Source organism: Acanthopagrus latus, chromosome 17 (assembly GCF_904848185.1).
Source record: "Acanthopagrus latus isolate v.2019 chromosome 17, fAcaLat1.1, whole genome shotgun sequence".
In the NCBI taxonomy this organism is placed as follows: domain Eukaryota; kingdom Metazoa; phylum Chordata; class Actinopteri; order Spariformes; family Sparidae; genus Acanthopagrus; species Acanthopagrus latus.
This window is the reverse complement of record NC_051055.1, coordinates 19,024,354-19,039,855: the sequence shown is the minus strand read 5'-3', so window position 1 is coordinate 19,039,855 and position 15,502 is coordinate 19,024,354. Positions and strand designations below refer to the sequence as shown.

At 44.7% G+C, this 15,502-nt stretch overlaps 1 protein-coding gene across 1 annotated transcript in view; it reads right to left on the bottom strand.

Moving 5' to 3' along the window:
• adamtsl4 (ADAMTS-like 4) overlaps positions 1-7,068 on the bottom strand; it is a 38,491-nt gene extending 31,423 nt beyond the window's left edge. The window contains exons 1-3 of the mRNA XM_037075662.1: positions 6,832-7,068; positions 4,788-4,851; positions 939-1,540 (exon numbers count right to left, since the gene is read on the bottom strand). Of these exons, the coding sequence (XP_036931557.1) occupies positions 939-1,540; positions 4,788-4,851; positions 6,832-6,854 (689 nt within the window). The 5' untranslated portion in view covers positions 6,855-7,068. The remainder of the gene's footprint in view (positions 1-938; positions 1,541-4,787; positions 4,852-6,831) is intronic.
• Positions 7,069-15,502: the final 8,434 nt, after the last annotated feature.

Here is a 15,502-nt window from a genome sequence, read left to right as displayed (position 1 = left end):
AATCTCGACATCATTGAAAATTATGGCATGCCACTAATTCCTCAAAAAGTTGAATGAATTGTCCAATAAAGATCTCCTTCATTTAATTTAATTTGTATATCATGAGCTGCTAATGAGTAGACTTGTTTCAGGTACATGGCATTAACAGCATAAACAGACAAGTCACAATGTTAAAAGCACTGACGGGTGAAGGGAATAACATTGATCCTCTTATTGTTATCAAATGTTCTGCTGGTAAACTGTATGCTGATTGATCCCACTTGACAAACATAACCCACCCAAACACACGGCAACAGCATTCTCAGGACAATATGCCCAGGTGCACCTAAAAAAGAAGAAAAAAAACTGCTCAGGAATGAGCCAAAGTTGGTCACAAATAGCTCAAAGTGTTGACTTGACTTCTAAATGCCCCGGATCCAAATCTGATCGAGCAGTCCGGGGCCGTCTGGGAATAAGTCCAATCCATGGATGCACCATTTTGGATCAGACTTAGCTCTTGACCCATCAAAGAAAGGACACAGGACCTCTGCGGGTGTCCCGTGGTCTCTGGTGTCAGGGTGTTGGCAGCAGATCCTTTAAGTCCTGTGGGTTGTGAGGTGGAGCCTCCCTGGATCTGACTTGTTCCAGCATGTCGCAAGGATGTTCAATCTGATTGGGATCTGGGGAAACTGAAGGCTAGGTCAACGCCTTGAGCTCTTTGTGACGTTCTCCGGGCCATTCTTCAACATTAGAGGGTGAACGTGGTCTCCAACAATGTTTTTGTAGGTGATGCGTGTCACGTAGACTCAAGGCTTTCCCAGCAGAGAAATGTATTGTGACGAAACAATCACTGTTACTCACTTCACCTGTGTGATTGGTGTATGTGAAGGTACTGATAATTCTATGACAACTAGCCTCTAATTGGTTAGCTTGCTCCCTAATTATCCAGGCACACTCACCTCCTCGCAGGCACGCCGTCCCGACTGGGCGAGACCGACCTTCTATTCCCACCTCCTCCAGGCCTTACTGCTCCAGGATTGGTCGGCCTCCTGATGATCCGTGATGGCTGGTTGTAGCTGTGTGAAGGAGCGTGGTAGGGAGATCGAAAAACAGATACGTGGTCTTGATTGGTTGGGGGGAATTCCGGCTGGTAGAAAGGAGCTGATGGATTGGCCTGTCCCGGTACAGGAGCAGCTCCTCCCCCTACTCCTCCTCCTCCAGCAGCATTGGTATTTCGATACAGCGACAATCCCGGGTTGTGATTGGTGGGGATGGAAGGGGAGTGATAAGGTGAGTGTTGCCCGGGGTAACGGGGAGGGTAGTAGGGCCGCACAGGTGAGATTACAGGACCTCCGATGCCCCCGGGTAAATAACCTGCCCAGTTAGGTGGAGAGTGGGAGAGTGGAGGGGTGTGAGGGGGCGGAGGAGGTATACACTTCCTGCTCCTCTGTGAGACACCCGAGCCGCAGGTCTGAGAGCACTCAGACCACTCCCCCCAAACAGACCACACCCCCTCCACAGGCTCCGCCTCAAACGCCTGTCTGGACCGTCGGCCTGCCACCTGACACACACAAACAAGTAGAGACACTTGATTACATATAACAACTTTATATCGTTGAAGGCTATGATTTATCAGAAAAAGATTGATAATATGTTGTTTTTGTTAGTGCTGAAAACTAATGATCATTTTCATTACCACCATTTTTTCTTATTATTCTTTATTTACCAATAATCTTTTTAGTCAAACAACAACTTCCTGGAGTCCACAATGACATGTAAGACAGAAATGCAGTTTCTCATTTGAGAAACTTGATCTTTGGCATTTTTACACCGTTTTGTCAAAATTGTTGCCTATATTTCTTGTTTTGTCCAACCAGAAGTCTAAAACCTAAAACCTTCTTAGTTTACCAGCGTACAAAAGTAAGAAAGCCAGAAAACAGCTCAAATGTTTGATTAAAAATGGTATCAATCAACTAATCAACAACATTTTTTAGCTCTTTTGTCCGATGTGGTAATTACCTTGAATCTCTCTGTGGTACATTTTTCCTCATCACCCCCCGTTTCACCGTGACAGGAATATAGAGAGTTTTAACAAAAGGTCATCTGTTCAGAAGGTAACCCGTCCATCAACACCGCCTTTCAGCATTCAGCAGTACAAGAAATCTGTGTGAGGCCACTACCTGCACCTCAATGCTTTTATCTTTTCTTTGTAAAATACAGACTAAATAAAATAAGGTTTCATGAAAAATTATGCTCTATAATAATAAATGTTCCTGATCTAATCTGGCATGTTGATTTTGTGCAAAGGCTGTGAAAATTGTGCCAGTTTTCAATATGATTTTAAGCTTATTAAAGTAAGACTGGTTAAGTAAGCACTTTAAATGGGCACTTTGTCATTTTGGAAAATAAATAACAATATTAAAGAGGTAATAAAACACACTCAGAAATATCTATTTCTAGAGTTTCAGTATTTTTAAGTGAACAAACTCTCAGAGTAATATCAGGTCCCCAGGACACTGATATAAAGGTGGCAGGGTCCGCCAAATTAAAGTGGTAAGTAAAGTAAAGCGGTATGACATTGTGTTGAACCTTTAGCGGCAGTTTGTGTATTCAGTCATGAAAGTAAATCACTAAAGATGAAGATCACTTCTTTCTGGAAACTACGTAGTGCCCCTTTAACTGGATGTTCAACTGATTGTAAACGCTGCAGGCTTTGGCAACATTTTAGAGAAGTACTTAACTAAGCAGAAACATTGCCATTGCAAAATCAAAAGTCTCTGGAAGGACTTATTTTTTCACAGTCCACTGATGAGTTGCAGTCTCGTGAGTTTCCTTCCTCTGAGGCCAAAATGTAAATCCTGAACCTCTCATAGTTCAGTCAAGCTTAGAGGAGACTCGGTCACCTGCCAGCAGCTTAAGAGCAGATGGATGAAATTCAACAAAGTCGGTGTCATATAAAAATTGCTGCAGAAATAACGAGATCTGATGTGATCCGGCTGGGCACGTGTGTGTTTGTATACACATGTTTGAGTGCCAGCTCGAGCTTTGATGTGTTCGTCTGTGGCTCTCGATAAATGTCTCCCCCCTCATTTCATAACCGACGCGTTGGCCTGGTTGGCTGCGCCGCAAACATGAGAGCTGAACAAAAGTTTCCATTCAGAAAGAACCAAAACATGAATCCGCGCTCCACTTCACCTCTCTCTCTCTCTGTTTTTGAGCGTGTAAACGTGTGTACATGGGCAGAACTGTGCGAGTAAACACACTGTACAAGCTGTGGAGAGGACAGGTGTAAGCTGCATACTGGAGTTCCTGTCTCTATCTGAGGTAAAATGGCAGGAGGGTGGGAGGAAGGGAAGCAGACGGGCCCTAATGACTCCGAGTGTGTGCGTGGGTGTGTGTGTTTCTGGACGGGACGTGTGGTCTGTTGTAATGAGTGACATCAAACACACAGCTGCCACATAACTGGGACCATTAATGAGCTCCGTGCAGTGACCCTGCAGCAGCCACCGCTGACCTCTCCGGCTACTGGGTAAACTCCGGCGACACTGTACGACCAGGCCTGAACCAGACGGGGCCGCCGCTGTGAAGCCCACCCTCCCCCCTGATTACACGGTTCATACTGCGGGTCCTGTCCAGCTGCGGACCCCTTTAAAGGACACCTTCACACTTTTGTCTTAAGACAATACTGACGCGGCCAAATATACACTGAACTTTACCACTCTGTAGGAGTTCCCAGTGGATTAGATGGGAAACAACCTTCACAGCTCTACTTATTTCTATTAAGTGAGTAACAATGAACCTTTTTAAGCCCTGAGTATTGAAGTTGTGGACGCGACACATACAGTACAGATTATTGTTATTTGGTTGGTCGACGTTATTTTGTGTTGTGTGACACTTTGCCCTTTTGATGCACCAGTGTGCAACTTTTTCCCACCTTTATTCATCTACTCAGACCTGACGCTGATCCCCCCATTACACTGCCAAAAATCGACTAACTGTCTCCACCACCTTTCAACATAAAGCAGCGCCCTTGCTTTAAAACATCCAACAAGCAACCGTACGCCAATTCTATCCGGCCATCTGGAAAAGTCCAATATTCACTCTCTCTTAGCTCCGTGACTGGTCTCCACCGACTCCTGAGGGATGTATCTGGCCCTTTAGCGACCACATGCTTCACTATGTTCACCAGCTAATTGCTAATCAAGTGCACAGAGGGTTTTTAGGGGGTTTTATCTAAACAAAAATGTTCCCTGCTGTGGCTGAAAAAAGTCCCTATGTGAGCAGTGAGAGTCGACCAGAACAGACTGCTAAACAATGAGCTGAAGCCGAAGGAAGCAGCAGATCCAGGTGATCTTGAGGTTCTGTATTACGGACAACTCATAGGACATTGTTTTATATGGTATAAAAATATCAATTATATCTCCTTCAGGCTAACTCACCTAACTGGATCATCTTAAAAAATGTATTGACACGAGGCTGAAAACAAGGCTGTCACTGTCAACAGTCACACATAAAAAGATTCCTTCAAATGTTGGTGTGAAACTTCGGCAACTGAGTTAAATCAAATCAAGACACTATCCTTCAGAATTACCGACTTTTTAGTTACAAAACGCCCTCTTTGTGATTTCTTAGACTGCACAGAAGTAACATTCGCAGCATCCAACAACCATTTAATTGTAACACCGGGCCCGTCAAGTCTGTTTTAAGACACATTGTGGAGCACTGCGGATCAATCTTCGTCACCCTTCCACCCCTCTATAGTGATGCTGTCGTCTGTGAATCTCCCTCATAATGAGCTGATGACTCACCTTCCTCTTGGCGGCCTTGGTCACGGAGGTCGTGACCACCACAAATCCCCACAGCACATAGAGCCTGGACGGAGGGAGAACAGAGGGTGAGAGAAGTGGCAGATCTACAGGAGTTTAAATATCAGCAGGTTGAATGCGTCTTTTGTAAAGCACATAATTCTTCCATGACCTAAACGTTAAGGTGGTACATGCTGTGTGAACCCACAGAGACTTATATTATTCTCCGCCCAGAGCTCCTCAACGCTGAACCTTTCCCCCAAAATGTGTTAGACGTGTTGAGTGAACACCCTATCAAATGTTCCAGTGACCTAACTGTACTTTTGGCAAACCCAGTGATGCCACTTTCTTTGCCACTACAGGTGGCGTGGGGGCTCAAGCGGGACGTGAACACAAGTTTCTTTTTTCCCCTTCAGGGCTCACAGGCAAAGATCTCAATCAATCTGGGGAATCTTGGCAGGCACTAACAAACTAATGGGTTTAAACAGTGAGTGTGTTTTCCCTCTGCATGCCTCTCTCCGGGGCTACACACACCCTGAGGATGTGGTTTTCACACACAGACACACACACACACACACAACCGTCGCACTCACAGGCGCAATCAGTCACCACTTCCAAAATCATCTTGTACAGTGAGGTAGTTTTTATTTGAGGTCTGATGTTCAAACGACGTGGTTTGTGGTGTGCGACAGGGCTGAATGTCTCCTTTAATTTTGGGTTCCTGTCCTTAAATTTGACATTAAACTACTTTAGGAAGAAGCAGAATGTCAAGTGCATCTGACAAAGTGATTTAATCTTATATTTAAACTTTATAATGCTGCACTTTTTTGTTTCCCCTTTTAAGGTGATAGATCCAGTTACTTGTTTTTCAAGAAAATCTTATGTTCTTAAAGCTGCACTCTGTAGTTTGGGGCAAAAATTTTAAGACTGACTTTTTTATGCTTAAACAAACTAAATAAACAAACTTTCTCTCTTTCATCACTGGATAAACTAAATAAACAAAGACACAGGATGACACAGCTTCATACTGTTTAACTTTGTTTCTATGTGGCGGACCCTGCCACATTTTTAGCTTCAAACAGTGTTCTGGGGGCCTTATTTTCCTCCGAGAACAGCTTGTTTATTCAGTTAAGAAAATAATAACCATTTCTAAATGTGTATGAATTCCTCATTAATATGAGTTTCTTCTCTACACGGGGGCCCCTTTATATCAGCTGTTTTGTCTCGCAGGTTGACGCTAAGGATCGCCGAGACAAGTGCACCAGAAACAAGTGTAATACCAGCTCTCCATCTGCCAAGAAAACACTATGAACATGATACTAAACGATTTGCAAAGATGGACATTTCAGCGCTCGCCACGAGAGCCCAAAAACCATCACCGCAAGCACCAGTCCGCAGGCCACATGTAGTCAGAGTAATTGGTCCCTTCTTCCCAGTGTGGTGCACCGCCGTGGTCTCTGGAAGCTTCCCCACACCAGACTACATAACTACCCCGAAAAACACAGACAAAGGTCCCGCACAGTCCGACACAACAGGGCCGCTCAGGCCGAAGTAACGACCCCCTACCCGGGTCCACGTTTCCCTGGCCGCTACAGTGGCACATTGTAGAATAAACTCCGCGGGGACACGGAGAGAGAGCGAGAGAGAGAGAGAGAAGGGGGGGAGGTATGGAGAGATATGCAACAGGGAGGAAATCTCACAAAAAATCCGCCCTGAGGAGAAAAGAGACCAAGTCTAACCTAAACCCAGATGCCTTCGGGTGAATTCCTATCATATATCCTGCACGGAGCCCAGTGCGCAACGAGGAAGGCGTCGTGCGTAAAAGCCAATAATTTATTATTATTATTTTAAAGTTCGCCACCAAAAAACAATCAAAAACTTTTTGAAAAACTTTCCTCCACATTCATGAACACGAACATGCCCGCTCAGAGGGGGGATGCCCCACATGTGGTGTTGTGTACAAGCAGGCTGAGTTGGAAGAAGGAGAAGGAGAAGAAGAAGCAGGAGAAGGAGAAGCAGGTTGCAGCTGTGAGAGTCAAAGTTTTACCTGAATACTAAACTGAGCCGCATGCTCCTCCGACACTTCGCACTGAATCACCGCTATCGATTATCAGTCCAGCCTGGTGATCGGTTAGTGGTCCGTTCCGATCCGCGCAGTCCTGAAAGAAATGTGATGAAGTCCTGCGAAGGCTTCTTCAGCTCCCTCTCTCTCTCTCTCTCTCGCTCTCTCTCTCTCTCTCTCTGTCCCCTTCCTCCTGTCACAGTCACTCCCCGTGATTTTTTGGAGAGTGGGAAGAGTTCCGTTTTTTTCCCTTCTCTCTCTCTCTCTCTCTCTCTCTCTCTCTCTCTCTCTCTCTCTCTCACTCGACAACTTTTTTTTTTTTTGGTCCTTATTATAAACTGGTGTGACGCCTGGCAGCCAGGGGGCCGGGGGGGTGAGAGAGCGAGGGAGAGAGGGGAGACAGGAGACACAAAATGGACAGATTACACAACTCTCTGTCTCTCTCTGTCTCTCTCTGTCTCTGTCTCTCTCTCTCTCTCTCTTTCACACGCAAAAACCATACACTCCCACTGCCCCTCACACACACACACACACACACACACACACACACACACACACACACACACACACACACACACACACACACACATGCACCAGTATGGGCCCTGACTAAGCTATAATAACTCTCAGAGCCGCTTTCTTAGTTGCACAATCCAACATAAGAATGCTCCATTGTGCTAGGTCACACTGATCAGTAGTAATGATCTACTCATTGTCGGAAACAGGCCTGAGCTGGCAGCATCTGCAGCAGAGACACTTTGTTGGGGAAGTACAAAGCCTTATGGGTTCGCTTTTGTGCCAATGCAAACACTAACGGTTCAGCAACAAAGTGGAAAATGGTTATTTCTTTTATATTTGCGTGGATGAAACACCGCCGCCACCGCTGCTGCCGCTGCTGCTGCTTCCCAAGATATTTCTGAGTGATACAAACATAGCTGTGTTTTCTCGTAACTGTTTAATCACAGTTGAGCACTTGAAAACAGACATGCTCTACCAATTTGGAGCAGAGATAAGTGCACCCAAGAGACATCCCGCCTGTGCGTGTATATGTTGTGTGTATGTGTGTGTGTATGTGTGTGTGTGTGTGTGTGTGTGGGCTGTGAACTCCCCTCGGTTGTGGTCTGAAGCAGATGTGAGCACCGCTGCCTGATTCCAAACTTGTTTACACAATATTTATTTGGTCCTGATCCACCGACCTCCCCAGCCAAGGACAGTTTTTTTTTAAAAAAAACAAACAAAAAACAGAACAATACCGGACGAACACAGCTCACAGCAGACAGTGGGAGGTAGAGAGTGACACAGAGGTGGAGAGAAGGGAAAAATGAAAAGATCTCACTGGGATGAAGAGCTTCAGATTAGTTTTTAGAGGAGCCGATCTGCTGTGTGTCTACTGGAAAGAGCTTTTATCCAAGTTGGAGGAAAATGGCTTGGAAATGCGTCATCAAAGCCAAAATTAAGAGCAGTGAAGTTTCGCTCAAAAGCCTTACAATAAAGAAACTGGTTTTCTTTCTTTCTTTTGAGGCTGGCAGATTTAAATGTAGTGTTTTCAGGAATACATCTGTGGGAGCTGAGTAAATCCAGAAAAATTAGAAATAAGTCTTGATTCCTTCTGTACTGTACAAAGAATGAGGAGAGTATGTTCTTCATAAAATACTTTGATGAAGCTTTGAAAGTTTTTTCAGTAAGTAAATATTGATATCAAAATGTAACGGCTATAGAACAATGACACCATCGGCGTCCAAGTTTCCTATAAACTTTGCCTTTATTGTTGTATTTTGTCTGCTGCCAGTTACAAAATCTCCTGGGAAACTGAAGTCTGACAGTCAGGCTGAAGGCTGGCAGCCTGGCACCAGACAGAACTGGTGCCAGGCTGCCAGCCTGACTGGATTTCTAACATTTAGTTTGCTGACTATGTCTCTAAACTCGGGGGGAAGAAGGAAAGATCGACACTTTGGTCCTTAATATGATTTCTCTAGTCGGTTGTAATCATAACAGGCTGTTTAAGAATTTTGTTGTCAAATGGAAGGTCTGAAAATCTGATTAAAAAACAAAACAGATGAATCTGTTCTCTTTGTTTTAGGACTCTTCGTAACATCATTTCAAATATATGTGCTGCACACTGGATCTGGTTTTTGTTAGACAGTGGTGTCTTTTACACCCTTGAGGCTCGGGCACAGTAGTGTGCATGAAAAACAATGAAAAACATCATCATCATCATGGAAAAGAGAGAAAGATGGAAGCCGAAACACATGACAGAGGAAGAGGAAAATGGGAGAAGACAGAAAGCAGTGTGTGAGAGTAACATACTAAGACATTATTATACAACGAGTCAAGATCCATGCATTATTCCCTGGGGAATTCTTGAAAATGTCGAGAACGCTCCATCTAGCAATGTTTAAAAGTGAGACAATTACTGGATCTGCAACAAAATTTAATGGGGCCTATTCTGGGCAGAGACCCACCCTCCCTCCAAGGGTTAGCGGAGGTAAATATGGACACATGAGGGAAAATGACACAGCTTTACTAACGTGACACTAAAAACACAGTTTCCTACTGATCCTGTTCAGAGCCCAGCTCATCAACATAACAACACCTCCAGAGTCACTCGGGGTCTCGTTCAAGGACATTTCTGATCCGTCTCGAACCTTCTTATTAACGTTTCCCGCCCTGCTGCTGCCTCTGAGAGCAGAGGCGAGATGGTGGAAACGTGAGAGAGGCGGACGGGTGGAAGGGAGGGTGGCTACGCAGTGAGTTATGGTCTAACACATATTAACACACCCTGGGGCTTGAGATGTCCCAGCTCGGGAAGGGCCGCTGCTTTTCTTGGACTGGCATCCTACAACATGGACGCTGTGATGGTGACGGAGATTAGCGACTTCAAAGCCCGCTGCGAGGCTTAAACCACATTACAGAGCCGGCTTAAGATTTGATCTGTCAAAATAAAAGAGTTAATGTTAAAGGCCTACCAAGAATGGCGAGGGTGGATTCCAGAGGTTAGTGCACATGCATAGACACATGTGCAGCGGCTCGGACAGTGTGTACGTTTTGTGTGTGATTAGTGAAATGGATATCTCTGTGCTTCTAAGCAGCATGTCTATCAGTGACTACAATTAGCCAGAGGTCATTGCCATGGCCACCGGTGGTCCGTGACCACTTATAGCCCTCTGCTCCCCTCCTCCCCACCCCCTTTCTCTCGATCTGTCTCTTTCTTCTCCCTCTTTAGCTATCTCCCTTTCCCTGGTTCGGCAACAAGCAATAACTTTCGCATTGGCCCGCCGACACGCACCACCAGCCACACAGCCCCGATAAGCAAAATGTCTATATCAACTAGTCACCACAACACACAGATGTGGTGTGTTTGCGTGTGTCCGGGGAGGTCCGTATGTAGCAGCTGATCTGTTATTTGTCTCGGCTGGCTGATCTGAGTAATGGCCCCGCAGATCAGAGCAGCGGGGCCCTGTGGGAGTGATATATCAGCCGAAAAACGTCTTGCATGTACACACACCCTGCCTCCAAGAAACACACACACCCCAGCCCCGGGCCCAAACACAGTAGGCCCCGCAACTCGTTTACTGTTAAAGTTAATGAGGCCTCCAGGCTTCTTCAGACCGGCACAGGGTCGGTGCTCAGCTCAGACTGCCTCCCATGGAGACTGCAGCGAGACAGAGAGACTTTAAAAGGTCACACAGGGGACGAGCACGACGACCCGTCTAGTGGTTATCACTAACTGTGCCCAGGCCCCAGTAATCCCAGTGCTCCAGTCACGATAACACAGGAGCTCAGTTCAAAGTCATTTACAGCAAGAGGCTAAGACGTGCTTCAACAAATGTGCATGTAGTTGTCTTTGAGTTGGATGAGAAGGTGCTCATAGGTATTCACTTGGTCTGTCGGCTCTCTGGCATGACATTCATGATCTCCAGAGGATGAAAACTTCAGGGTATTGTCATAATCAGCCAACAGCAGTTTGATATTTTTGGTTTTAGGTGAAATGTCTTGACGATTTCTTTTCATACTATCATGGTGCCCAGAGGATGGATCCAAATGTTGGAACAGACTATGAGGAGTCTGGGTCCGGCTTATGTTGAACTGTGGTTTCTTTTAAGGTAATGAGGCCCGGGTACACATCATCTTTAGAGGGGAGCAGAAAACATTGTATGAGAGTAAAATAATTAGATGAAATATGGATCTTGGGTCTCATTCCAGGATCTTTCTGATCGTGACATTTTTTGCTTTTAGGAGAAATGTCTTGATAACTTTCTTTTGCGTTTTCCTGGTCCCCAGAGGAAGGATCATAAAGATGTCAGTAATGCCAACCGCAGGGCAAACTTTTCACTTATCCGGTAAAATATCTCAATGTCTGCCTGATGGATTGGCACAAATTTTGGTACAGACATTTGTGGTTTCTAGAGGATGAAGCCTAATAACTTTGGTGATCCTGTGAATTAGAGTTAGAATGAAAATATCTCAGTAACTCAGGTATGGACTGCCATGAAATTCTGTGCGGACATTAAAGGTCTCCAGAGGATGATCGTCCACCCTCAGAGGGTTGATATTTAGGTTTTCACCTCCACATCCAGTAAAATATCTCAACATCTACTTGACGGATTGGGACACATTGTGGAATAGATATTCATGGTTCCCTGAGGGTGAAGCCGAATAACTTTGGTGATCCTTTGACCTCCCATGTAGCACCATTATCTGGTTAAATCTGTCCAATCTGGACAAATTGGCTGGATTCCTATGAAACAGCTGATGGATTATCATGGAATGTGTTGACGTAACTGTGTTTGTGAACTTTGTTGATCCTTTAGCATTTTACTTACTTTGGTTTATCCTTCTTTACAGTAAGCCTCACAGAGCTGCTGGCGAGGCTGTAGACTCGAAGCCTTGTCGGTAGTTAAACAGAACCTAATGTATATACCGCAGTAATCTAAAAATAATGGCAATACATTACTGATGGCTGTCAGACCTGTCGTCGCTCACTGAGATCTCCATGACTGAAGAGACCAGGAATTCTTCTCCATCAGCAATTAATTGAAAACGCAGCCTGTAATACAACGCACAGTAGTCTATAACCAATCGACCATAAACATACCGAAGCACTTATTACCCAGCTGCGTCGTTCCGCTCCATCTCTTGTCGTCCACGTCTCTCCGGTGCCAAACATGGCTGCCCAGTGCCAGGCCATACCACACATGCCCGTTCACACAGACATAAATCCTGTTGTTGTTTTGTTGTTGTTATGTGTACATATGTGGACCAGTGGCTTCTCTGAATGGGCAACAATTGGTCTTTGTGTGAATAATTGGAACAAGGTTATTTCAGCAGTTCTGTTAGCCAATTATGGTCCAACTCAGCCTCTCTCTCTCTTCTCATTTCCTCGTCTCGCCAGTAACTCCTCATTAGCGCGCTCCAACCATCGATCCCCTTACCTCCCTCTGTTACCCCCTTTGAACACTCAGTTTTTCCTTTTCTTTATATGATCTTGCCCTCCTGAGGTAAATCACCGAACTTACTGTTTCCCAGAACTTAAAACCAAAATCCTTATCGTGAAAAAGTTTATCTCTTGGCCCTCTCAGCCACGTCCAGGCCAGACTGTAACGATGTCAGCTGTTTTCTCCCCCGGCTCTCGGCGCCCTTTTTCAGAGCACACACGCCCCGCTTTGATCCGGGCCCTGGCACAGGATTGGTGGAATGGAGCAAATATTGACTCCATCTGAGCCAGACAAATCGCTCCTCCTTCCTGCGTTCTTTCTCTTTCACTCTCCTTCGCACCAGCTCAGTTCCCGTCTAATCTGCCATTACCTCTTTCTCTCACATTCCCTTTCATCCCCTTTCTGCTGCGGCCATTCTTTTCACTCCCTTTGTGCCCCCCGTCTGTCAGCCTCCCTCTCCTCTCTGCTCCAGGCTTCTCAGGATGTCTGTACTGTCGGGCCAGGGCTCCCCTCCTCTTCTCTGCTGAATTAGGTGCCTTTATGGATGATTAGTCTGTGGCTTTGTCTGTCCCAGTGTAAGGCTTAAAACACCTGCGTTTGCTGCATATTGAACTACATGCTACTGCCTTAAGCCTGGAACATACTTTTGTATCTGTAAGTCTTCAAACATGCACAGGCAAAGATGTTCATGGAGGCATGTAATGTTCGTATGTGCTGCAGCCGGCTGCCACGTTACCTAGACTAGACTACACAACTCAACAGAAATAAAACAATCTGTAATGGAAAACAGCTTATGAACTCAACGTAAAAATAATCTTCCGTTGTCTTTTTTTCTGCTTCCATGTTGACACAACCCCAGTTTGGGTAAACAGCTGGCCAAAGCTTGTTTGATGCACGGGACCACAGGCACAGACATGTGTAGCTGAGCTCTTACAGGTGTCGACACTGGACACCATCAAGACACCCACAAGAATTAAGCTGGAGTTAAGCTTCTGCAATGATCAGTGTAAATGTCTCTGTGACCCTAAGCAGTGTTGGGCAAGTTACTTCAAAAATGTAATGTACTACAAATTACTAATTATCATTTGAAGTAATAAGTGATTTTACAATATTATTGTATGTGCAGAGTAATGCGTGACACTACTTTTGTGTTACTTCCACCAAAATAACAGCAGTTTGTTAACGTATGGATGACTTATAAAACTGATGGGTCAACATTGTTTGGACACTGTAGCCTTCATTAGTACTTAGTCTCTGTTGACTACGAAACATTTTGCTTTCATTCAAAACACATTAATCATTACTTTTCTTGTGTTCTGCGTACAGCTGCATTTTACAAACAACTGGAAAAAAAAAGACGCCTGACGGAATGTGTCCTGTCGGAAGAAGTTATATCTTGTTTGATGAACAAAGTTGGATGAAAGTGAGCGATGGACAGGACATAAATCTCAACTGGGATTCATTTAGGAAAACCCCTTCTTGACCCCTTTGATCAGTGGACCATCACGGACTAAATAAATATAAATGATCGAGGAGGGGAGTGGTGGTAGCGTTTTTCCATCTTTTTTTCTCAGCATGCCAGCAAATTCCAATTAAGTGTTCTTCAGTTCCTCTGGTTTATGTTCAATGAACTGAACAAATGAATCGTGCAGAATCTACCCATTCTTACCGCGTATACATACTGACAACAGTGAAAACATTTATATTGTTAATAATCAGCCTGACCCAGTGGATCACACCATGAAGCTAAACATCTCTAAACACTCAGGTGGTAACATGTTACTGGATGTAGCTACTGTAATAATATTACTGCAGATCCTATTAGACAGGTGTTACATTACTCTGTTACTGCCTGCTGTAACCCCTGACACTAGAGGGGTGGTATGAGTAACTATACAGCTGCTGATCAAGACATTTCAGTTAAAAACACACCCTCATTGTGGTGCAATAGAGGAAAACTCGGGGATACACCATCTGGGGACCATGAATGTCTGTAAGAAATGCCCTGGCAGTTCATCCAGTTGAGGAGATATTTCAGTTTGGACCAAATTGCTGGACTAACATCGCCATCTTGAGAGCTGAGACATGGCCTATAATAGCAGATTTCCCAAGATGAGGGAAATGCATCTCATTAGTGCAACTTTCATTGGTCCTCCCCTGGTCTCCTCTACGCTCACTTCTTTCATACCTCCCCTTCACTTCGTAACACATTCTCGTATTAAATAGAAGTCTCAAGCTGAAGCCAAGAAAACCTGGATGACATCCGGAGGTTTTTTTCTCCTTAAACTTTGGAAAACTCCCTCCAGAGCCAGTGACTGTTTTTACAGTCTAAACAGCACTAAACTGAACTTTATGTGTAAAATGAGTGGAGTGCCCCTTTAAATGAATTTGTTTAAAAACAAAAACAATTCCAAAATAAATCAAAAGCTCCTTTCTGTCAGTTCAATCTCTGCAAATAAAAATCCCAGCCAGATTCGTCCTCCGCAGAAGACCCAGGACAGGAATACATCATGAGCTCCGACCAGCTGTTGTGTGAAGGGGCCCGAATCGCTGCACAACAGAGATGCAGGACTGGATAATAATGCAGGACTGTGAGAGAGGCCCCAGTCAGTTCCGTTGATACTGTGCCTGAATAGAGCATATTCTCACACAAATTTGCATTTAATCAAATTACCAAATAACAAATGAAACAAGGTGAATCAGGGGAGTAGAGGGCCCCTGGGAATTTGGGGCCCTGGGGCAGCGGACATTTCTTGGTTCGAACTGTAATCCAACCGCAATAGAAACAATTCTCCCTAAATGTTATCTGAACTCAATGTGAAACTCTTTATTTGAACGTCTGGAAAAAATCAGTATCTCAGAGAGTTTAATTCATGTGTGCATGCAGAGAAAAGATTGTTTAAAGGAATAGTTCAACCTTCTTATGAATCAAGCTTATTTGCTTTCTCGACCGTATAGTGAGATGAGAAAGTCGACTATCACAACCAACACAACCCACCGTCAATCGACACCAGGCGTTTACACATTTGGTGTTTGGGCGGATGATCAAACAAGACTCTTCTTCATTAGTGAGCTTAAGAAGACAGAGCCAGGCTAACTGTTTCGGTCTGTATGCTAAGCTAAGCTAACAATCTGCTTGCTGTATGGCTATATTTAATGGAGAGACACTAGAATGGTATCAATCTTCTCATCTCAACCCCCATGATAGCAAATCATTATAC